Source organism: Neopsephotus bourkii, unplaced genomic scaffold (assembly GCF_033783945.1).
Source record: "Neopsephotus bourkii isolate Nb327-2 ecotype Australia unplaced genomic scaffold, CSIRO-AGI_Nbou_v1 NB_1572, whole genome shotgun sequence".
Taxonomy (NCBI): Eukaryota; Metazoa; Chordata; class Aves; order Psittaciformes; family Psittacidae; genus Neopsephotus; species Neopsephotus bourkii.
Genome location: NW_026902048.1, coordinates 1,927,146 through 1,950,962, shown reverse-complemented (window position 1 = coordinate 1,950,962; position 23,817 = coordinate 1,927,146). Strand labels below are relative to the sequence as shown.

General features: G+C 51.4%; 2 protein-coding genes across 3 annotated transcripts; one reads left to right on the top strand and one right to left on the bottom strand.

Moving 5' to 3' along the window:
• The first annotated feature begins 5,578 nt into the window (after positions 1–5,578).
• Positions 5,579–10,233, top strand: LOC133221929 (gonadotropin-releasing hormone II receptor-like). Of its 2 annotated transcripts, none has more exons than XM_061371184.1 (4): positions 5,579–6,952; positions 8,152–8,661; positions 9,110–9,290; positions 9,568–10,233. In XM_061371184.1, the coding sequence occupies exons 2-4, from the start codon at positions 8,155–8,157 to the stop codon at positions 9,975–9,977; spliced, it is 1,098 nt and encodes a 365-aa protein (XP_061227168.1). In that variant the 5' UTR covers positions 5,579–6,952; positions 8,152–8,154; the 3' UTR covers positions 9,978–10,233. The 2 variants fall into 2 exon arrangements, with proteins under 2 accessions (XP_061227168.1, XP_061227167.1); XM_061371183.1 differs by having other exon boundaries at positions 9,089–9,290.
• A 5,398-nt stretch (positions 10,234–15,631) lies between these two features.
• PARP16 (poly(ADP-ribose) polymerase family member 16) lies at positions 15,632–21,133 on the bottom strand. Its single transcript, XM_061371182.1, has 6 exons — positions 20,902–21,133; positions 20,171–20,308; positions 19,252–19,458; positions 18,046–18,217; positions 17,074–17,215; positions 15,632–16,328 (listed from the first exon to the last, which is right to left on the bottom strand). The coding sequence occupies exons 1-6, from the start codon at positions 21,097–21,099 to the stop codon at positions 16,184–16,186; spliced, it is 1,002 nt and encodes a 333-aa protein (XP_061227166.1). The 5' UTR covers positions 21,100–21,133; the 3' UTR covers positions 15,632–16,183.
• Positions 21,134–23,817: the final 2,684 nt, after the last annotated feature.

Genomic DNA, 23,817 nt, shown 5'->3' with positions numbered 1-23,817 from the left:
TTATTGTGTGGGTGAGGATTTACAGGCTGTGGCTGGGAGGAAAGCAGCGAGCGGACCTTTCCCCCCAGGAAGGATGTGCTTTCCGAGGCTGAAGCCTTGACCGTGGCTCAGCTCCACGTACACCATCTATGAAAGAGATGCAGAAAGCACCACGGAGGGGGACACAGTGGAAGGCAGGAGCCAGGGAAAGACTTGTTTTAGGTGTGGAGGTCGGGGAGCTGGGGGAGAGCAAGTGGCTGCAGCGCCCAGTCATGGGGTGAGCCCCCAAGTGTCTGCTGGCACCATCACATAACTGACACCCCCAGCATGTAAACGTGGGCTCTGTGACCCCAGCTATCAATGCAAAAAGGGCTTTTTCTAGTGCTTTTGCAGTGCCTGGCTGTTATCTGAGTGCACTGGGACTGTTATCTGTATCCCTGCTGCATGTGTACAGCTCCATATCCAGACTCACGTTGCCTGGAGAGGGGTTTGCTGGTCATTGGGATATCCTGGACCACTGAAGGGTCCTGCTGCGGTTGCCCTCCTGGATGCTGTCTCCATTTCTGACATGTCTCCTTCTCCATTGCAGCTTGGAAGAGCAGAGATGGGAGATGTTATGAGAGCACCACAAGTGTCTCAACAGCAAATCCCTTTTAAATTACATTGCTGAGGACATTGAGATAAGTATTCAGGCTCATTTAGAAACTCTGTGAGAGGGAAAAGGCTGCTGTTTTCAAGCTCTCCATGACTAATGCACATCCCAGCCTCTCCCTGCATGGTGCTTGGAGCCTTATCTCCTTAGGGATAGTCACAGGGCAGCATCATGGTGCCTCGTGCTGGTACAACACTAATATTGGCTGGGTACATCCTGCCGGCAGATGTGGGCTAGCAGCAGGGTCTGGGTTATTGCACAACCTTGGATCAGGGATGGAAATGCACTTGCAGGATGGGAATGGGCACAACCGGAATGTGGCCATGTCCGAGGCAGGGCTGTGCCTCAATGGGGACATTTAAACCATGGAGGAAGAGCAGGAACAGAGCTCCAGCCCACAGCCCACTGGCTGTTTGCTTTAGCTCTGGACACGGTTTGGTGGACAAAGACCATCCTGTGTCAAAGCACATGTTGCTTTGGGCAATTAATTGCTCCTGAAGAAATCCTTAATTTATTACTCTTATTTACGGGAATTAGCTTTGGGTTTGGAGGTGCTCCAGGCTGTGCACCCATGCCTGGCAGAGAGAGCAGCCTCCCACCCATGGGATGGCAGCCCTTGGGCTCATCTGTGCCTTTTCCACCTCAATTTTCTTACTATAAACCAGGTCAAAGCAAGCAGATTTGCACCAGCAAAGCACCGGCCAGTTTTCCCTAACAAACAGCAAAATCCTGCCTGAACCATGGGTGTGCAGGGGAGCGTTTGGATCTTCCAGCACACCATGATATGCCTCTGTCCTACTCTGTAAGGACTGCAGCACATGGAGAGGTGCAGGCTGTGTAAGCTGGACCAGAGGCAATGGTGATGGCAATGAAAGCAGAGGGAGCGTCAAGTTCAAAGGTGCTTTTGAATGTGAGGATGGAACTTTACTTGGATGGGCAGAAAGCATGTGAGGGATGGAGCAGGGATAGAGCCGGGATGGAGCCAGGCGGGTGGTGGGTGCCATATGTGAACCATGCATGAATTAATCTCAGGTTAATTACTGCACTGAGGCCATCAGGGCTGATCCCCATCCACGTTTTGACTCCTAAGGAGTTCATCAGCATCCACGTTGGCAAAAGAGGGCATGGAAGCGCCTCCCCTTCCCGGAACGCCTGTGGTCATGGGGGCGACCGGAGCTGTAAATTGCCTCATGAGCTCATGAGGGCATGCTCGGAAGAGCCGGTCTGTGCCGAGCTAATTCCAGCATTGCCGGGATTCCCCTTGGAGCGGTTGTGGCCGTATCAGCTTTCCCAGAGGGTAAATGTGAGTTTGCCAGCAGCAGGCAGGGGTGGTGGTGAGGGGCAAGCACTGCAAAGGGAAAGGCTGGCAGCATCCCAGTGTGAGCACCTTGGAATGGGGTAGATGGAAACTGCCGGGAGCAGGCTGGAAAGGCAGCACGGGAGATAAGGTCTTCCCAAGAAAAACTCAGTGCAATGCTCCCGGCATTGGCTTGAGCTTTGCTTCCCAAAACCAGGCCACGGGGAGATGTCAGCACTGATGCTCATCCCAAGAAACACCGGGGTCGGGCAGTCCCAGAGCCTGGCTCTGAGCAGGTTTCTTGCAGGAGCGTAGGAACAGGGTGGTGGAGCAGAAGTAATGCTCCTCTGGCTTGCTTAACTCAGCATTAAGGGCTTCTGTCCCCACTGAGCCACTGATCCCTCCTGAAATCAGTGATGTCCCTGCATAAAGGGTGGGTTTAAGCCTTGAAAACTGCTGAGAGACATGAAACACAGGGGAAAGAGATGCTGGGGAGGTTTTCCCTGCTTCTCAGAGGGTCCCACGGGGCTTTCAGCTTTCCTCACATCTCACCTCTCTCCCAGTGAAATGGAGGAAAACAGCCCTTGAATGTGGCCTGTGTTTGGGAAGGGCCATCCAAAGGGAGCGCTGAAATATGGCCTTTGGGACACACAATCCGATCTGGGAACATGGGGAGAGGAGGCTGTTTGATGTTTGGAGAATCGCGATGGTCCCAAAGGGAGTAGAAAGAAGTGAAGGATAAAAGAGGGCACTAAAGGCAAAGACAAGGGGAGCAACTAAAACTCATCCAAAAATAAGGACAAAATTGTTCACTTCCGTGGGTTAGTCACAGTGAAAACATCGGGATTTCATAACTTCTTCCAGCTCAAGATAAATACCCAGTTAGGGCAGTGAGAGCCCTGGCTGGGTCAGTGTGCTGGAGCCAAAGGGGACCCATGGCCCCTCCATCAGCCCTATGGGTGATTTTCCTGGTTTACTGGGGACTGGAGCATCACAGGACCAAGGTGCTGGATGAGATTTCCCAAATTGATTCCCCTCAGCTGAGGCTTCCAGCCTGGGCAAGGAAAAGCTGCTGTGGGAAAGGTGAACACGAGTGGAATGGTGATGCACACTTGCATCCGGGTTTATCGCTTCGTGGTCATCGAATGGGGCTCAGCACCAAAGGCCACCAGGTTTTCTGGAGCTTGACCTTAGGGTTTGGTCTAGGGTGATGGATTCACTTTTCTCTCCTGTCTAGTTTAGAGATGGGGAAAGAGGGTTTTGCTCTGGTGGAGATGTCTTGGTGAGAGATGGAGGAAAGACCCTGAGAGCTGTGGCTCTGCATCGGAAGGGGTAAATCTGGGGAACCTCTGGGAATGATGCTCTGGGCTCCCCTGCCAGAGGGGTCCTTGTCCTTTGCACCGTCCTGGCTGGGTGTGTGACCTGGATGTCCAGCAAAACCAGGAGCACCAGCCAGGGTATAAAAAGATGGGAATTGCAGTGGGTTTGAGGATTGAGAGCATGTTTTTCCCAGCACCACCATCCAATGGCATGGTACCCCTGGAGAAATGGCTCTTACCAGCGAGGTCTCCTGCAAGGCTTTCATATACAAAGCTGAAGCAGAAAGAGTGTGTTACTGCACCAAGAAACGCTCCACAGACACAGTTTACCAAGATAGAGAACCCGGTGGGCAGGAGAGATCCCTCCCTCTGCTTCAAACAAGGGCTTTTAGGAGGGGGACAGGATGACCCACATTATTCCCATGAGGCACAGCAATTATTGTCCCTCTTGGCAGGCTCGGCAGAGCGGCCAGGGCCGGGTGAGCAGGCAGAATGAGCCACTGGTTTATCCCCAGTGACCGCTGAGCTTTGCTCCTCTGCCTTTTGCTGAAGGATTTCAGGGGATTGAGGCTGTTGTCGCACCAGGGACCTGTCCGGAGTGCGCAACCGGAGGCAGCATCGCGCCGCACGCAGCCCCGATGCTGTTTTCTCAAGGGGAGGATGAAAACTGGGAGCTTCCCAACCGCTTGACTTGTGAACTTTGGGTAAGGAGAGAAGCTGTTCCAGAGGTGAGCTCATTTCTAACCCCGGGAAATGACTTCATGGACGCTGGTATTTACTCACAAAAACATCGCATGTCAGATGTCCCTGACTAGACTTTCTGTTTCGGGTCCAGTATGAGACAAGAATTTCCTTGGACGAGCTGCTCCTGGGACAATTCAAGGTTTGGAGGAGGAGAAGAATTGGAGGGGGAATAAGAGAATAAAAATCAGCATTAAAAGCCCTGAAATCATGAGGTTTTTCTGAGCAAAGGGGAACTGTTGGGCAGCCGGCCCAGCACAAACACCCGAGGGTGCCGGGGGTGAGGGTGCAGGTGATGGGCGCTGCTATAGGATGGTTCTGCTGGAACAAGAGCAGTCATTTCCCCCCCCAGAACACTCAGCAGCAGGAGCTCCTCTCAGAAGTGAAATACAAATTGCTCTCTCTTTTGTGAAGCCAAGACCCTGGTGGTGATTTAGGAGCACAAACAGCAGCAGGTTCCCTGCCACGTGTTTGCACTCGGCTAATGGAAATTACATCCCGTGCCACTTTCCCTGCATGGGATCCCAGTTTATACAGGATATCCGATGGAAAAACACAGCACTTGCCTTCCTCTTTAAGGTCTGCTCATGCAAGAATTGCTGCTGGGGCTGTAGTACCTGTTGAGGCTTCCTAGTTTCTGTTTTCTTCAGCATCCCGGGATGATCTGTGCGGATTTGGGGAGAAAAATCCTAGTTGGGGATGCCAGGAGATGCTCTGGCGCCCCATGACCCAGCGCTGGGCTGCAGCTCCAGGGATGTACTGGGGCAGCATCCCAAAAGGAGGGGATTTTGGGAAGAGCCAGGCTGGGGTGTATGGAAACAAGCCCTGTCTGCCAGCGCTGTTTCCTAATCCCAGGGACCAAAACCCTCTGATTATTAAACCAGTGTTCAGAGCTTCAGCTGAAGGCTGCTGAGCAGACAGCATCCAAGCTGACCTTTGAGGAGAGGAGGGGAAAAAAGAAACAAGGGAAAACACAAGGGGGTTACTGTGCAAACACCGGAGGAAAAGAGTCATTTTCATGAGGAACCCCACCCTCCAGTAAGACTTATTGCTAACGCATGCCCAGGACATTTCTGCGTGATGGCATGTTAAAAACATCCTCTCTGAACAGGGACCAAAGGCTTTGTTGTGGCATGAGCGAGGCTTACAGGCCCCCAGAAAAATCCTGTCCCTCTCTTACATCATACAGTCGGGATGGAGAGGACATTTCTAGACAAAAAGGCAGCCAGCCAGGAAGGAGGACAAACAGGGAATACATTCCTGACTCACTATTCAATTGCCTTCATGCAGGTGCAACGAGCTAAATGAAAGGGAAAATAGGGATGAGCATGTGGGGCCGATTTAATCTCAGCTTTAAGCAGGGGCCTAACGCCAGGAGGAGGTGGCTGCTGGAACAAACAGGCTTCCACGCAGCTTCTTTATGGGTTTTGTGCCTTTTCTCCCCCCCCCGGCTTTCCTGCAGTGCTGGGGGATGATGCCCCTACCAGGTAAGGAGGTGATGGGGACAGTCCCTTTGCACATGGCAAAGGGTGGTGCTCACTGGGTGCACTGGGTCCTGCACTTTGAATACATGGATTACCCTCTGAGTTTCCAGCTTGATCCTTTTTGGTTCAGTGCAGAAGTGATGGGGGGTTAGGGGACTCTGATGGATGGTGGTGCCCCTCCTGGGTCTCAGGAGCTGGTCTCTGCAACACAATTGGACTCTTAAACCCACAAAGGGGGAAAGTTCCCTTGTTCTGCTTGTGTGCAGCAGCACTCCTGCTAGCAGAGCAGCCGCAGAGATGGTGCAACCCCAGTGAGACCTCAGGCATCTCCTCCCAGGGATAAATGGGAATAGATTTAATAATGGAAAACCTGCTAGCCCAGAAAGGGAACCTCCTCTTTTCAGTGAACAGCATAGACCCACCACCTCCATCCTGAGACCTGCAGTCCCCGTGCACACCCTGTACTTCTTAATGTAATAGACCAGGAGTTGTGAAGCTCTATTTGCATGTAATTAAAGTCCCTGTGGTGTTCATGGGGGAGTGTTCGCTGGTGCTGGCCCCAGCAGGGCTTGGGGCTGGTCCTCTCTCATCCCCACAGCTCATTCACTCTTGCTGGCCAGAGGAGCGGGATGTCCTCAGTTTCCCTCCCTGCCCTTGCATTGCACATCATATTTATTAAGCTCCTGCGAGCTGTTTGTCCCTCCTGGGGTTTCACTTTGAGCTCTCACTGCATTATGCTGAAAGAAATAAAGGAAGAACAAGGTGGGATCAGATAGAGCACAGAAAAGAGAGGGATATTCATTAAAATGGAAAAATAACCCAAGCTGCTTCTCGTTAATTCCCTCCTTACAGCATTTCCAGTTCAAGCACATTCCTGTGTTCATCTGTGATGCTCCTATGGACCTGTGTGGTCCAGGAGCATCGCTGTGGCACGTGTGTGCCTGTGTGTGCTGTGAGTCTCCTGGTTGTCTGAGCAACGGGATATTCATCACTAACTCCAGGGATAATTAACTCATTTCCCTGTATTTATAGAAAACTGATGCAGGGAGTGCTGGCACTCATCCCTCATGGGGCCACATTTGGCCAATGCACCTTGAGTTCTGGCCATTCCTTGCGATACAGCAGCTTTGTCATCACGCTGCTGCCTGCTCATTAAGCCTGAAACCAAGCAGCTCCTTAAGCCTGCAAGGGCAGGGGTGAAGCATCACCATCTGCCTGCCCACGGGTGCCCACCTCCTGGTTTGCCAGCCCAGGGGATGTTTGCATCGGCGTTGCCATCTCCAGATGCCTGCGTTCGCCTGTGCTAAAATCAGCGTCGCTCCTGGCTCGCAAAGGGAGATTTTGCTGCTTTAAGGGGTTTGTTGCAGGGCTGTGATGCAAAGACGCGCTGGAGCATCCTGACTCGGCACCGCAGCGGAGGGAGACCCGTGGGGAAGGACAAGGAGCATCCTCTCTCAGCGTCAGGGCATGTGTATGCCAGGTATGTTCCCATCAGCTGGGACTAATGCAGACCTGGACACAGGTTTCCCCTTGTTCCTTCCACAGAGCCTGCAAGCAGCTTGGCACTTTTAAACTGCTCCTTTTTGCTGCTTGCTTGTTGGGTCGGTGTGTGGGGAGGGAGGGGGGTGAGGGCAGCAAAGGGGCTTGGGGTGCTGGTTGTGGGGCTGGAGGAGGGCAGCTTGCTGCACAGTATTGGCATCTCCATCCTGCAGAGGTGGGGAGACAGATTTGATCTCTGCTGCTCCTGTTATTTGCTCAAAGGTAGGGAATGCAGAAAGTGCTTAAAACAGTGAGAGCCCTACCCTGCCTGCAGCTGGGACTGTTAACAGCTCGTGTCCCTGACAGCTGGAAGTATTTGCCCTTGAAACATAAGTTGTCTCCATGCTGTTGTGCTTGGGCAAAAAGGGCACCAAAATCAAGCCATGGGGGACCACCACACTGCTCATCACCCCCAGACACCCCCCATGTGGGTGCTTTTGTACCTTCACCTCCTCTCCCTGCTTCACCTCCCAAAGGCAAAGGGACCTCAAGAGGGGTTGAGCTGGTGATGCTCAGGTTGTGGTAAGGTCCAGGCTTTTAAATGCCACCATGATCCTCTCCTGAGAGGCAGTCAGTCCTCAGTGTTGGGTCCCCCTCCCCACCTCCTGACCACCCCCAGTTGCTCCCACCCATGGTCCCAGATGTGATGCTGGAGATAGAGGTGGACCATTAAGGTTTAACACACTAACGGAACGTGTCGTGGTGCCCCTAAAAAGCTGATCCCTGTTTGCAAAGCCCCTTTGGAAGAGCAAGTCCTTGAACCAGCTGCTCCAGCGCAGGCTCAGCCAGCTCCAGTGTGACCCATTCCTGGCCGGGTGCTGGTGGGCAGCAGCTCATCCCTTAGCTCTGGCCACCGGTCCTGCTTCCCAGCTGCTCACCCACCTCGCAAAGAGCTAAAAATACACTTCTGTGTGAGCAATCTCTATAGCTACGGCAGGGGTTCGCCAAGGAGGGCAGCCAGGCAGTGTCACCACGACTGGGAGATGCGGTGGCTTGGCGAAACAGGCAACACAGAGGGAACGGACCGGGATGGGGGCACCGTTGCTGGTGTCTCCAGTGCCGATCCCACCCTTATATTGGAGCCGCAGCACAACACACAGCCCCTAACAGGGGTTCATGTTGCTGCTTGTGTTTCAGCAGGGGATGGGTGACGAGCGGCTTCCCCCATCTCCCCATCTCCCTGTCATAGCGGAGGATGCCAACGCCTCATCCTCCACCTGCCCCGAGCGCTGGGTCGAGCCCCGGTTCACGCAAGCGGCGAGGGTGCGGGTGATCATCACGGTCATCTTCTTCCTGCTGGCGGCGGGCAGCAACGCGGCGGTGCTGGGCAGCCTGCTGAGGAAGAGGAGGAAATCCCACGTGCGGCCGCTGCTCCTCAGCCTGGCACTGGCCGACCTGCTGGTGACGGTGGCGGTGATGCCCCTGGACGCGGTGTGGAACGTGACGGTGCAGTGGTACGGAGGGGACCTCTCCTGCAAGCTCCTCAACTTCCTCAAGCTCTTTGCCATGTACGCGGCCGCGCTGGTGCTGGTGGTCATCAGCCTGGACCGGCACGCCGCCGTCCTCCATCCCTTCTCCCGCGCTCGCCGCCGCAATGGGCTGCTGCTCCGCGCTGCCTGGGCTGGCAGCGTGCTCCTGGCTTCACCCCAGGTAGGGCTCGGCCCTCTCCCCATGTCGTTTGCCCAAGCTGGGTGGGTTTGGAGCAGGGCTTCCCCATCCTGACCGTCCCAGCGAGTCTGTTCCAATCCATTGGTTCCACCACCACCACATTGGCTTTCTGGAGTGAGTTTACTGCGTTGGGTTCCTTATAGCACCCATTGCAAATCAGGATATTACATGTCGGGGCAAACCAAGACAAACCTGAGCAGATCCTCACCAAAATAACGTTTGGTACAGCCAAGAAATGGGGTTTCAGAGCCACCAGATCCCACCCATCCTGGCCATAGCCATGAGTTAGGTGCCCAGAGCACCCCTCCCATCCCAACAGCAGCAGGGCGGTGCTGTCCATGCACATCCTGCAGGATGTGGTGCCCTGCTCCGGAGGCTCTCTGAGTTAATATTTGTTTCTCCATTTCAGCTCTTCCTCTTCCACCTGCAGACGGCCCCAGGAGGGAACTTCACCCAGTGTGTCACCCACGGGAGCTTCCGGACACACTGGGAGGAGACCGTGTACAACATGTTCACCTTCACCACCCTCTACATCACCCCCCTGAGCGTCATGATCGTTTGCTACACCCGGATCATCTGGGAGGTCAGCAAGCAGCTAAAGATCAATAAAGGTAAGCAGGTCCCAGCTCCTCGGTGTCCACCATGACCCCATGACTGAACCTGCTCCAGCCTGGAGCGTTGTTGGCTCTGTCCCACCACCCTTTGAACCCCAACTAAAGGGTTTTACATGAACTTCTTGACCCCCTCTCCTTGCTGTCTTCTGCCTCCTGTGAGCCACAGACCAGAGCAAGAGCTGGGGTCCCCTCTCTGGCAGAAGCACAGCCATGGATGGTTGTGTTCTCCTGGTTTTCCCCCATCTCCCGCTACCCTTTTGGCTCTCCCTGGCAGGTTTGGTAAGACATCAAAGTGACCACATCTCCAAGGCACGCATGAAGACTCTCAAGATGACCATAGTGATTGTTGCCACCTTCATCATCTGCTGGACCCCGTATTACCTCCTGGGCTTGTGGTACTGGTTCCAGCCAGCCATGATCCAGAAGATGCCGGAGTATGTCAACCACAGCTTCTTCCTCTTTGGCTTGCTGCACACCTGCACCGACCCTGTCATCTACGGGCTGTACACCCCATCCTTTCGGGAGGATGTGCACCTGTGTCTCAGGGGCATTGAAACAGCCATTACCAGGCAAGAGAGACACAAACCTGCCTCAGGCTCAGAGAAGAACACCAAGGATGGTGCAGTAAATGGTGGGGTGGCGTCAGGATGCTCCAACGGGACAACTGTCAACACGGCCTGCTGAAGAGATACCCACAAGGAGATGGGATGCACAGCTCTGGGGGCTCCTTTGTCCCATAGGATCATTCTGGAGACTCCTATGGCAATTTGCCCCCCAGGTTTGGTGTTTGAGGGCCGGTGGCCAGAAGCTGGGAATGTGTCTCCTGCCTGTACTCAGGGTGACAAACATTTGGGGGGATTTATGGACGTTCTTCCATATTCTGGCAGCCCTGTGACAACCAGGAAACCACCTTTTTTTGCACCCTATGTATGCATGCTCTGGCCCTCAAGCATCTGCTGCACTTCAAGCATCCCCCCCCGGGAGGAGCACAGCACTAAGAGGGGTCACCCTGTGGGGCTGCAGAGGTGCAATCTCAGGCTTTTACTCCCATTTTCTCCACCCATAGGAGAAGCTCTCTGGAAAGCTCGGATCTCCTGGCTCAGAGCCTGCCTGGCTCTCCCATGACTGTGTGCCAAGCCCTGGGAAGGATCTAGGTCTTTGGGAAGCCCCCCTGGACACGGTGGGAAGGGAGGAGGTGCTGTGGGGATGGAGGGACACAAGTGAGAGGGGTATGAAGAACCACGGTGGGATCAGATGGGATGGGATGGAGTTTCTTCTCCCTTTTGGAGACACCCAGAGGGGAAAACAGCCCCTACTGCCTTGCTCTGGCATGCAGAGCAATGTGCAAACACATCCTTACACTGCAGCTGTCTGGGACACAGCGTTGAACACATTATATGGGGTAACCAGAGAGCAAGAGCCAGACTCAACACTGCCCGGGGCACGAGCTGGCAGCTCATAGACCATGTGTGTGCTGTCCCCATTCTTGCTTTGCCCTAAGAGCTTGTCCCAGCTCCAGCCCCTGCAGGTGATGCCTGGGATGCGTGAACGAGGCAGGTGATGGGGTGGAAGGACCACCCTACCCATGGTGGGTGCTGATGGTCTTTGCCTGCACCACGAGGTCAAGGGAAGCTGCTGCAGGGATCGGCGGGGCTGTGGTGAGTAAATGGACTTTTAGTTCCTCATTCCTGTGCCAGAAGTTGCTTGTGAAGGTTGGGGCCTCTTCTCTGGGTGTGGGTTGAAGAGATGGGTTTATTCAGCTGTGTTGCTGCTTTCCATACAACTAGGGATAATGGATTATTTCTTTGTTCATTCTCTGCTGGTTGTTATTAAATGTGGGGTTTTTTTTGGTTTTGAAGGGTAATTTACTTTTGAGACACGTGGGATTGCTGATTTTCTTTGGGTTTGGGAAAGCTTTGGGCAGCTCAGGAGCCCTGCACTTATAGGAGATGGATTCCTGGGTGGTTTTGTGACTAATGCAGCTATGACGAGCATCTGGACTTTATCAGGATGAAAGAGCTTTGGTTTAGAATAACAAGCCTTGACTCTCCGTGGTTGCACACGTGGGGAGGCTGGGAGATGTCTCCCCAAGGAAGCAAATCCCCTTTGGACACCCAGGGGGGCTTTCTCAACCCTGTCTCCCAGAGGGGACGGATCCCCATCGGTCAGAAAGGGTGTGCACTGCTCTCCCAGTGCCCCAGCTGATTACAATGGGAGGGGTGGCAAGCAGCCCTTGCAGGTTGGCTGCGGCAAGGAGGATATGGAAAGCCACAGTGCTCAGGGCGATGCTGAGCTGCACCCTGGTGTCGAGCACTTGGCTTTCCCCATGCAAACCATGATTTATGCTAAGCATGCTGCCCAAACGGAGAGCAAAAAGCAGTGAGGGCTGCAGGAGCCAGGGCTGGCTGGTGGGGATCAGTGTGAGCCCTTTAGGAAGCATCCAAGCTCCAATGAGATGTGTAATCACCGTTTGGCTTTCCTGGGCTCGTTCCACTCAAGGTTAATTACTCAACACCAACAGGACTCTTGATGCCAGCTTGGCTTGACTGGTGCAAGAAGGAGTTTCCTGTAAGGTGATGGGAATGGCCTGTGGTAGGGGAAGCTAATTCATCCATCAGACACTCACTTGGTCTCTCTGTTTGTGTTAGTGGTTGCTAATGGGAGGCAGGCCTAAGGTGTGTTTGTTTTCTGGCAAGCCTCAAATAAGCAGGAAAGAGTCTTTAATCTCCTGAAAACATTCTTCATCTGCTTTCTGTTGAGTGGGAGGGAGCAGGTCCAGCATTGCTCACACACTTGAGGCCGCTTGTCTCCTCTTGCCCAGACACAGGGTTGCTCAGAGACCTTCTCTGAGGAGCAAGAAGCGTTCTTTATCCTTGTGGGAAAGCTTTACACCCCATGGGTACAGTGAGAGGGCAGAAGCAGGTTTGGCTTTAGGTTGAAGAGCAGGAAAAGCAGGGTGCTGGCAAGGATACACACCTCGGTCCTTGGGGAAGCACAGTGCATCCCTCGGGATGCTTGCAGGCACTGCAGCACCGCTCCTTCTGCCCACCTCTCGATACCTTCCCTCCCGATGCTGGTGCCCAAGGCTGACACTCTGGGAAGCCCAGGGGGTGGGCAGGGTGCCCACAGTGACAGCTTTCAGGTGAGAAGGCAAATGCTGCTGGGAGCCCGATGTCTGCAATGAAGGGGGAGCAGCATCTCCCCAGGGAAGCCTGGGCTGATATTTCCTGGGTCACTGGGGTCTGACCTGGGTCTTGCTCCTGCCAGAGTTGGTTCAAAGCCCAGGCCTGGCTTGAATGTCCCAGTGTTTCTGATTGTGCATCTCTTGAATCTGTTCGTACTGAGGAGAGGAAAAGGGTTTTGCATCACTTGAGGAGCGTGAAACCTGGATCCTCGCTCCCCCCTGCCCCGGGGCTGGTCCTGATCCTGCAGTGGATCCATCTCTGCCTCAAGCCCTTGGTCTCCAACAGCACCTCCCCTCCTCAGCTGCCTCCTGGGAGGGGAGACTGAGCTGAGCTCTTAGGCAGAAGCTCTTCCCTGTGAGGGTGCTGAGGCGCTGGCACAGGGTGCCCAGAGAAGCTGTGGCTGCCCCATCCCTGGCAGTGCTCAAGGCCAGGTTGGACACAGGGGCTTGGAGCAAGCTGCTCCAGTGGAAGGGGTCCCTGCCCGTGGCAGGGGTTGGAGCTGGATGAGCTTTAAGGTCCTTTCCATCCTAAACCATTCTATGATCTCTCCATATATATATACACACATGCATATATAGAGATACAGACACAAAATTACTCATATTTTTATATATATTATCTATTTCCCCTTATGGGAGGAAAATTCTTTTACTTGCCCCAATTCTGCCCATTCCTCCCCAGGAAACACCACTCATCACACTTCCTGCAGTTCCAGCAGGACCACATTTGTCTGACTTGGTAATAGTTCCTTAACACTCACCTCAGTAACGTCATGAACATATTAATAAGCACAGGTAGCTCTATAGTTTACGACTTCTCGACCTCACCCTGGGCTGCCCACTTCAGCCACAGCGGTCCTTTGTTTGGGAGGAAGATCTGATTAATTCCCCATTAGCATCTTGATAGCGCTGTGCGTGCTCAAAGAGCCACACAAGTGGCTTAAAAGGTTAACGGGAACCTTGGGTTAATTCATAATACTGTTGGTTACTCAGCACAATACTCGCATTAATTCGGCTGACTGCGTCTCGCCACGTTGGGAAGCACATGCTGGAACCAGCAGGGAGCACTGAAAACAAGCCTGGGAGCAGGGTATTAGGTCTTTTGCTGGCCTGCTAAGGTAGAATCTGAGCACCTCAAACGGATTCATTTTCCCATTGCCTTTTGAGGACAGCGCTACCCAGCTCTGCAGTTGCGGAGGTGAAGGATAGGGGAGGCTGTGCCCAGCATCCCTCCAGGCCTGGGAGTGTAAGGGATGGGGCTCTGAGCCCTCTGAGAGGCACTCGAGACATGTCCATCAGGACTGAGCCCCTGCCTGCAGCCACCTCTTTCTGCTGGGTCTATTCAAGCTGCTCCAAGCAGGAAAAAGCTGCTTTTTCCCTTTGATACCTGCTGATCTAACTGCAGTGCTTCACTGCGTGTGTCTTCCAGGGGAGTCCCTGCAATACCTTTCTCTCTTGGGGATATAGCCTGGAGCACTGGGTGCAGATCAGCTTGGGAATTAGCTGCCTCCACTTGGGAAGAGGGCTCAGTGGAATGGCTTAAAGCCAGGCAGACATTAGGAGATAGTGTTGAAGGGCTGCCATGCATTCATTCCTCTTGCTTACTCTTGAGAATCTTTCCTATGCAAAGAAACACAAGGAAAAGAGCCTCAAAACCCGGCTGCCTTCCTCCCCATCTGTTCCTTTTGCTTGACTCACAGATTCCCAGGTCTGTGCCTTTCCCTGCAGTGCAAAGAGCCGTCCCACAACTGCTGCATCACCTCCTCCCTTTCCAAACAGCCCCCAGTAGCCCATCTGTTCCAAAAGATGTTCCTTTGCAGACATACGAAGCTTTTAACAACACAATACCCTTTAGATAGCATCCAGGTTTTTTAGCTAGCACATTACATACCCTAAACTGAGACATATATAGCATAAATTATATATTACATGCTGAGGTGGACCAAAAATGGGCAAATATTCCCAATAACCCCATGCATGTCTCAAATCCCAAGCTCCTGCATTCAAATATCAAGGGGCAAACTACCATAAAGCAGTTGAATCTGTTGTGCAATAGTTTCTGTATATGATTTTAATTGCAAATCAGCACTATAATTAGCATGTACATTTCTTGAGCTGTGGCAGTGGGATGTGCTTTAAGAGTGAGCGATACTAACGGACTCTAAAAGGCAATGGGATTACAATGTTGTTTTGCAAGTTGTATGGTGACTAAATACACGTGTTCTGGCAGCAAAATGAACTGGGCTACATCCACCCCTAGAAGAGGGGTTGCTGTAGATGAACACGAGTTAGAAAACCTGATTTCCAGGTCATTATTTCTGGCAATTGGGTACCAGAAGATCAGAGAAAGATTTTCTTTGCAATATTTAATGGGTGAGATGGTAATCATGGACTCATGTGCTGGAAATATGTGATGAGATTAACTGGGCAATGAAATCCTGTGATACCGAGTCCGCTACTAAAAGCCGGACCATTAGCTTGGACTGTGGCACGCATCTAGTTTTGCTTTACCTGGAATCTTTAGTTTCTCCATCAGGTTTATCCCATGCCCAGTCCCTAATGGAGCACACTCCCTTGCTCCTTTTTCAGTTTCAGGTAGTTGTAAGCTGCTTTTCTGCATGAAGCTAAGTGTGCTACAAATGTTCACAGGCATAAATACAATCCTACCGGTTCTGATGCCGTTATATCCTGTTTCTGATAAGTGTTTTGGGAAGTAGCTGGCACGTTACTGGTCCTTTTGTTCATATAGGGAGACTGAAAATGATTCAATACAGGCAAAAATGTTGAACCAGATCCCAAAACCCAGGCAGCCCCAAGCCGAAGAAACCTCTCAGGTGGCATCATAAGTGGAACCCTTCACCCTCCTTCTTCTCGGTACAGAAAACACAAGTGGAAGGCAGTTTGATAGGCGTAATCCTCATTCAGTACTGATGCAGCAGAGCCTGAGTTTGTCATATCTGCACAGTAACCAAGCACAATGTATTATGGCAGAGAGCACAAAGATTTGTGCTGGTTTTGGCTGGGATAGAGTTTATTTTCTTCACAGTAGCTTGTATGGGGCTAAGTTTTGGATTGTGCTTAGCTGCTGGCTGGTGTTAAACCACAACAATGTTTTATGGGGAGGAGGGAAAAACCACACTAGAAACCACTCCACTTCTTCCACTTTGGTGGTGGTTTTATTTCTTCTGCTTTGTTACAATCATTTTTGCTCTGATATAAAAAATCCTGGCCAAAGGCAAAGTTTAGTTAACGGTGATCCCATCTGCACTGATACACGCTAAACATCACTACATTCAGCTTCTGAAAACAAACTGGTCAGACCCTACAGGTTGCTTTGCCTGACATACAGGAAAATCCTCCTTCCATACGTGTGCAAACACCCCTCAGTTTGACAGAAACCAGTTCCACCTGAGGGTTTCCATGCTTGGTTTTCATTAGTTTTAAATCACTTTCTTTCCATGGACCCTTCATAACTGGTTCATGCTAAGCTGCACCACTGTGATCCTTTTCAGCTGGACTGGGCATCCTCATGAATCACAGGAACACAGTAATAAGTGGATAGGTGCCATGAGGAGAATATACTGGTTGCAGAACTGGGAAGCTCCAGGCACCTGTATTTCCAGAGCTCTGGAACAGAGGCAGTGCATTGCAGACTGGCTATTATTAAGGCACGTGGGGAAAAGAACAGTTCATCACCTCGGGCGATTCATCTCTCCGAGTGAAACATTCTGTGCCAGTAGTAGACGAAGGTCGGCGAGTTGCTGGCCCCTATCACTACGAGCAGCAGCAGGTACAGCATCATCATTACGGCAAAACGGTGGGTGTGAAACCAGGAAGATTGACTAGAAGGCCTGGAAAGGGAAAAGGGTATGAATCCTGTCCGAGATGCACCAATACCCTGGCAAAGAGGGTCTTTTGCTTTTTAAAGCCAAATTATTTTAAAATTATTATTTAAAGCAAAATTACTATTTAAAGCAGAAAATTATTTAAAAATTATTTAAAGCAAAATTATTATTTAAAGCAAAATTATTTTAAAATAGCTTTTGCTATTTTAAACGGTGATGCTAGTGCAATAAAACCAGAAAGCTGCTCCACAGCCCCTGGAACTCACAAGGCCTGATTGCTCATCCCTTTTCCCCACGTCTCCATGCACAATCCTGGTCTTTCTCCCCATGTTGACACCCCTCTCTGTGGTTTGGAGCTGTCACTGCCTGGCCTGTACACACGTGTTGATTAGCTGGGTGAATGCTGCCACTGAGCATAGATAAGGGCAGAGTTAAATCTGCCCTCGTCTGAGCTGCGCTCGTCGGAGTTTCACTCTTGGTATCCTGCCACAGACAGTATCAGAGCTCTCACAAACACCAAGTGCTTACAGCACTGGTGAAAAAGCACATTTAGCTGAGCCTAAGAGCATCAAAGAGTGGGACAGAGGCAATGTGATGGTGTAAGCCTTATTTCCACAGGGAACAGGCTACAGACAAATCCTGGCACAGTGCAGTGCATCTTCCTCGCTTGTTTCCTGTTGTGTTTCAAAACTGAGATGTGTTTATCTGGCTGTTACACCATGCTCATCGCTCCAGATAGCTGAACACTTACCTCCTGTGCTGCTTCTGTGAATATACCAGCAAGTATTTAACTCGTAAAAGCTCATTGTTTGTGACAACGAAGTACTTCTGTGGTACATCACCCCCTTCGCTGTTTCTCACTCTTGCTCTTTTCCTGTCTATTTCTTCTGAATCTGAATGGGAAAAGAAGAGGTCTTTGGGGGAAACAGAAGAGCAAAACCAGATACACAACCAACTCCCCCTCACTCACCCCCACAGGAACGGGAATGAGATAACCAAAGACCCACCCTTGGAATTCCCCTGAATCCCTCAGCATCCCAGAATAGACCGAGAAGTTTGTTTGAGGCTATACCACTCCTAGTCATCCTGGGTATGGATGGCATTATGGGCAGACCCGGGTGCTGAGGGGGCAGGTCTCCCACCCACAGGATGCTTGAGGAGCTGCTAATATTAACAGGGAAAGAAAAACAACATGGAAGGAATGATTGAGCCCTGCAAGCAGAAAATGGTCAAAGAAGGACAATGTGAGCAGAGGCTTCCTAGGTATCAAATAAAGCTTGTTACTGATACACTGGTGATGCTTCTGTTCCACCAGCAATTAGGCATTATGGACCATTATGGCACCATTCTACTAAAACTAGGAAAAACAAACGATGCCACCAAAATACTTCCTACCCTTTAAATACACTGTTTTAAGAGAAGCTCCACAGATAGAGAGGCTGTTGCACATTTGTTGAGGGGTCCATTGGAAGACTGGACAGGCCAGGCTGGATGAGGCTTTGAGCAATCTGGTCTAGTGAAAGATGTCCCTGCCTGTGGCAGCAAGGTTGGATCCAAATGATCTTTAAAGTCCCTTCCAACCCAAATCATTCTGGGATGCTGCTGAAGGGTGCCCATGCTCCGTATCCTGCACAGTTTATACAGCAGCCTGTATGGGCAAAGCTGAAATGGATGGGCCCAGTATGAGATGAACTACACGTGGTTGTTTCTGCAATAGACTCACCTTTCTTTTTCACCTGACACTTTACATCTGGGTGGTCAATGATCTCGCAAACAGCCACACAGCTAAGGACAGAGCCCAGTGCACTTCGCTGCCAACCAAGGCCATGAGGGCTATAAAGCAGAGCCAGGCTCAGGTCACTGGTGAGATACGTGCCTTCACCAAACAGGGATGTCTGAAACGGAGCAGAAATAGCATCATAAAGTCCTGCAGAGCAACACAGGAGCGTTCTTGACTTTCAGCCTGGCAGTTCTGTTTCTGAAGGTATTTGAGAAAGGCTTTCCTGCCCTGTGCTGGGCCTGGTCCATGCACTGCTGTTGTCCTGGCACAGTTTCCTTGGGGTGGGGCAGCTGCCCTCTCCCATCCCTCAACCTAGCTGCTTGGCACAGCCCTTGGTGTGGACGGATTCATGCTTTCCCGGATTCGGATTTAGTTTGCCAAGCTAAGTGTTTTATATCAACATGACTGCACCGCCGTTAGAGGCATTGCATTGATTTATTGAGACTGCCACCACTCAAATAATGCAGCCCCACAAACAAGGCAAGGCTTTACTTGCATATAAATCCATGCGTTACTAGGAAAGAGGGAAGTACTTTTCAGCTGTGAATTCCTTTCAAATAGAACTGTTTTAATAACTGTGAATCAGAGGATTTGCCACACTAGCTAAAAATATTAATCCAGTAAGTCCACTGTACCTGATAAACCATTACTCATAAAGAACATGGGAGAAAAGCATAGTCCAGGTTGACTGGGAGGTTAAGCAGCTGCTGTGTCAAAGCTGCTTTACAGATGACACACAAAGCCAGGAGTCCCAACCACCTTTCCAAGTGCAAATCCTATGGGATGTCTCCCTTAACCATTGAAAGAAGGCTCCACTCGCAAGCAGCACCTAAAACTCGGTTGATTTAAACTTGAAGCCAGGCAGAAAGAGAGAATCTTTATGTTGCCTGGGCCACCACCCTCCTTCCCTGTGCACAGGCATCTTCCAGCTGCAGGCAGTCACATAGGCCAGTATCTCATTGCCATTACAGCTCTTTCCATAGAAGCAAAGGACAGCGTGATTCGTTACGCTGGAGAAAATGGTTTTGTGCCACTTCCAGTCTTTCATCAGCACATTTCACACCCCAAAATGAATTTAGGCCTATTTTTAAGAAGTGTCAATAGCAGCAAGTGACCAAGAGCAGACGGTGCCAGCACGAGGAGCCTCACCCTGTTCAAGTGGCAGTGCAGGCCGTTGTGCAGGATGGAATGGAAGTTCTCTAGGCGGCTCCCGTGGAAGGCGTAGATGAGGTCCCGCTCTCCCTTGGTCTCAGTAAACTTGGTATTGGTTTGATCACAATACACGATCTCAAAGAGGTAGTCGGGAGCAGGAACCGCAGCCCCAGACATCCCTGTGAGTTCTTGGATCTTCTCATACTTAAAAAGAGGAAGGAATACAAGTGTTGGTTTGTGGGGTTAGATTACTCACCGGGCATTCTGTGTACTGTCCCTTACTCTTTCCTATGGCTCTATGTATTTTGATTACACTTTCTGTGTTAGAATTCAACACTGCCACAACTGAGTAAGCAGACAGTAAAAATTCTGACAGTTTCTTGCTATCAAAGCTAAACCCTAATTCTTTCCATACAGTATCACGATTCTACTTTGGCTACTAAGATGATCTATTCATCAGCTGATCTCGGAAGAGGGGAAAGAAGTGAAAACAGAAGTTGTCTTCATCTTGCTACTAATCTCTACAACTACGTTGATCCCTGTTACAGAAGTACCTCAGTGGCTCTCATTGCTGGGGCAGGAAGGAGTACAGAGTTGTCTTTGTTACTGAGAGGCAGGACCTAGCTCTGTGACACCTGAGTTGAAGTACCTTGGTCTAGAACATGCATGTACATGCTATGTTAATGGGAGTAACTGACTACAGTCGCTGGCCATCAACTACTGACAGTGATAACTGCTTCTTCCAGCCAGTGCTCCTGAAAACTTCATTTAAACCCCAAACCAAAGAGCCCTCTATACACAGAACAAAGCTGCACTCATGTTGAAGCTCTCGCAGGAACCAACCACTCACTCTCTGATGTGTGAGCTTGCCTTAAAAGACAAACTCTCACCAAGACTCTCAGAGTGCAGAACTTACCTCCTGTTTCCTAGTACTTTGTACCATGAACACCTTAGATGATAAAATCCAACTGAACAAATCCCAGGTCCTTTTCTCTGTGTTTGGCACAGACTCCAGAAGCTCTTTCAGGCTTGGAAGAGCCTTGGTATCTGCAAGCTAAGAAGACAGGCATTAGAACAGGCTCCTTTCCATTATGATTAAACAGAGACCTCTAGTGAAAACAAAACAATATTTCACCCTAATAGGCTGGAAACTGAACCCCAGTCTGTTCTTAGATACAAACGTTTGTATCCTGCTTGTGGGAAAGTTGGTCATTATAAACATCATTAAATATCTGTATTTACAAACACTGTATGTAAGGTGCATCCAAGAATAATCAAACTGAAGGAAACAAGTTGTCACGGTGCAGTACCTGCAGCAGGATAGATGGAGGGAGTGCTCAGGCCGTGTAAAATACAAACCCTTGCAAAATCAGCGTTGACTTCACATAGGGAAGCTCTTCTAACGCTTCATACCCCCCAGCAAGGGCTGGAACTTCCCAAGCGTTGGGTTTATTGCCCAGAACCCCAAGTACACTTTAAGCCCTGTGCTCCTTGCCCGGATGAACACCCAACCCATCCTGCCTTCTGTGTACGCCTGATGCTCCCCTGCGGGCAGCCTCGCCTGCTTCCCACACCCGCCCCGCTCCAGGCAGCCCCTTCCCAACGCTGCTCGCCCCAGCGCTGCGCACCACCGCGCTCCCGGCTCACCAGCCCCTCGAAGTCCTTGTTCTCCCCATGCGCGTAGCGGCCCGGGAAGGGCCTGAGCGCCGAGTCCCGCTTGTAGCTCTGCAGCGCGGCGGTGAAGAGGCTGCAGCGCAGGTCTGCGGACAGCGGGTCCCGGCCCGCCGCTTCCCTAACGCGGGAGGCCGCCTCTGCGGGGCCGGGGCCGGGGCCAGCCGCTGCCATGCCCGGCGGGGCTCCCGAGCCGCGGCCGCTCCGGTCCCGCCCGGCGGTGTCGCCCCTTCCGCATCGCCGCGGGCCCCGCTCCGCCCCGCTCCTCCCCGCTCCGCTCCGCCCCGGCGCGCTCTGCGCCGCGTTCAGGCTGCGGGGGCCGCGGCGGTGCCTGCGGGATGGAGGGGATGGAGGGGATGGAGCGGGATGGAGGGGATGGAGGGGATGGAGCGGATGGAGGGGATGGAGGGGATGGAGCGGATGGAGGGGATGGAGGGGATGGAGGGGATGGAGGGGATGGAGGGGATGGAGGGGATGGAGGGGATGGAGGGGATGGAGCGGATGGAGCGGATGGAGGGGATGGAGGGGATGGAGGGGATGGAGGGGATGGAGGGGATGGAGGGGATGGAGCGGATGGAGGGGATGGAGGGGATGGAGCGGATGGAGGGGATGGAGGGGATGGAGATGGAGGGGATGGAGCGGATGGAGGGGACGGAGGGGACGGAGTGGATGGAGCGGGATGGAGCGGATGGAGCGGATGGAGGGGATGGAGGGGATGGAGGGGATGGAGCCTTCCCCGTGCATGTAAAGCTTGGGGGGAGGAATGGTGCCTGGCCCCAGGTGGAGGCGGGGAGAGGGGTATGGAGTGGGGGAACGGCACCCTTACCTCCGGGAAGTGTGGTGCGAGGGGAACGGCACTTTCAGTTACAGACAGGGATGGGGATACAGGCAGGTGGGGGGGGGGGGGGGAATGGTGCCATCCCTTTGTAAGGAGACCTGTGCACGTCCATGGCATATGGGGCACGGAGGACATGGAGGGGGAGCCCAGCTCTGCTCTCTGCATAGCATCAGCTCCTTGTCCCCCATCTACTGGGATGTGGTAGATGCAAACCGCCAGCTTGGGCACTGCATCCATGAGAAACAGGAATGCTGATCAGCCAGGACAGTCAGCCAGGGAGGCAGCTTTTTGTGTAAAACTTGGGTTTATGTAGCTCTAACATTAACAGATTTACATGATAGTAAACCAAAAGCATGTGGATGCCATTACTCCTTAGCAGTTCCCTTTATTATCCAACCTTGTAGCCTCAAAGACTGAACCCAGGCTTGTCTGAGTCTTCTCCCACAGGCTGGCACTGCAGAACTGAGCCTCTTACCAGTGTTATCACCAGGGCGGATTCACTGTGTTGCCCAAGACTTGGAGTCAGTTCCTCTCTGAAATCCTGGCACAGTGTTAGTGCTCTGAAGCATCATTCCAGTTCCAAAATGTACCAGAAGTCACCATCAGCAGGGTCTCCTCATCCGAAACACTGTTGGTCTCATAAGCACCGCTTACTTAAACTGACCTATTTTGTAAAGGTAAAGGGATAATAGGTATCTTCTGACACCTTTCTTGGTTTCTTCATTCATGAGCAATATTGCACATACCAATGGAGTGATACAGGCACTGCACATGCAGACTGTTGTAGATGCTTGGAAAAACATTAAGGTTACTTGTGGATACCTGCTGCTGGGCTCTTGTCTTACAACTGGATCTGCTGGAGGTGCAGGTTGCAGCCTTGCTCACAGTGAACAGGATCATCAGCTGTGTTAAACACTATGGGCAAACTGGTGTCAAAGCAAACATGCCCAAGGGCAGAGTTCATATTCATACTGACCCACTTGAACGGTTTGGGAGTATAAGCAGGTTGTAATTCTGGATTAAACCAGATAGATCATGGGCTGTGCACAGTTACATGAATTGAACGTGATTTCACAGTGATGGGCATGAGTTGAGTTGTAGGGTTGTTTTCCTGCTTTTCAGCATCTTATCAAAACTGTGTCTTTCTATAAGCTGCTTGAACAAGCCTGCAATATGAAGCCATCAGTTCTAGGGCAGCACAAATGCTGTATTTAATGGCAATATGTAGACAAACTGATTTTAAAGATACTTTTGGTTCAGGTTACTCAATTTACTACATATCTCTACATGTTTTTATCTCTAAGACATGATCCAGCCTGTGAGGTCCATGCTATTTTTGTCCTTCTTGACATATCAGTAATGGACTATTGTTGTGTGGGTTTTGGGTGAAACCTTGAAATCCAGATTTTGCCTGCTCTTTGTGGAACTTCTCACACTGATAGAGGTTTGTCTCCGTGTCACACGCAGCACAGTTCCAATTCCCACTGTGTTTTGTGCTGGTGGCTTTCTTACACTTGGTTTGAGGGTCTCCTGCATGCCAGCAGCATGGATGGGTGACTTCTGAGCAGAGGTGTAACACCACACAGAGTGTTCTCAGGCGTTATGGAAATCATACAGACCTGAAATGGAGCTGGAGAGATTCCTTTCCATGTCTCTATAGCCTTGAGAGGATGGGTTTTACTTTATCTGATGTGGTGCCTTGTTCTGCTGTAAATATCCGGTATCTCTGACAGGCCGTTAGTGACATCAGTCAGTGATTCAGCTTGGGATGTGTTTATTATCCCGCATTACATTAAATTGGTCTCTGCAATCCCTTTAAAAAGCAGTCCCTGTCTGTCTAATTGGCTGGTTTCGGTCACTAATAAATCATTAGATGTAATAATTTTCAGCACCTGTTAATGAACAGTATTAGGACGTGGTAGAGATGTCTCTTTCAACGCATTTGGGTGGAATTTTACATTGAGCTCTTGAACTGGTGTAATTCATAGAATCATAGAATGGTTAGGGTTGGAAAGGACCTTAAGACCATCAAGTTCCAACCCCCTGCCATGGGC

Bases quoted from the DNA above. Each gene is read 5' to 3' on its own strand.
- LOC133221929 (XM_061371183.1), top strand. From the start codon at position 8,155: ATGGGTGACGAGCGGCTTCCCCCATCTCCCCATCTCCCTGTCATAGCG. The intron at 8,662-9,088 runs GTAGGGCTCGGC...TCTCCATTTCAG, and splicing joins TGCTCCTGGCTTCACCCCAG to CTCTTCCTCTTCCACCTGCA. The intron at 9,291-9,567 runs GTAAGCAGGTCC...TCTCCCTGGCAG, and splicing joins GCAGCTAAAGATCAATAAAG to GTTTGGTAAGACATCAAAGT.
- PARP16 (XM_061371182.1), bottom strand. From the start codon at position 21,099: ATGGCAGCGGCTGGCCCCGGCCCCGGCCCCGCAGAGGCGGCCTCCCGC. The intron at 18,218-19,251 runs GTGAGGCTCCTC...GCTCCGTTTCAG, and splicing joins TGCACTGCCACTTGAACAGG to ACATCCCTGTTTGGTGAAGG. The intron at 16,329-17,073 runs GTAAGTGTTCAG...TTCCCTTTCCAG, and splicing joins TCACAGAAGCAGCACAGGAG to GCCTTCTAGTCAATCTTCCT.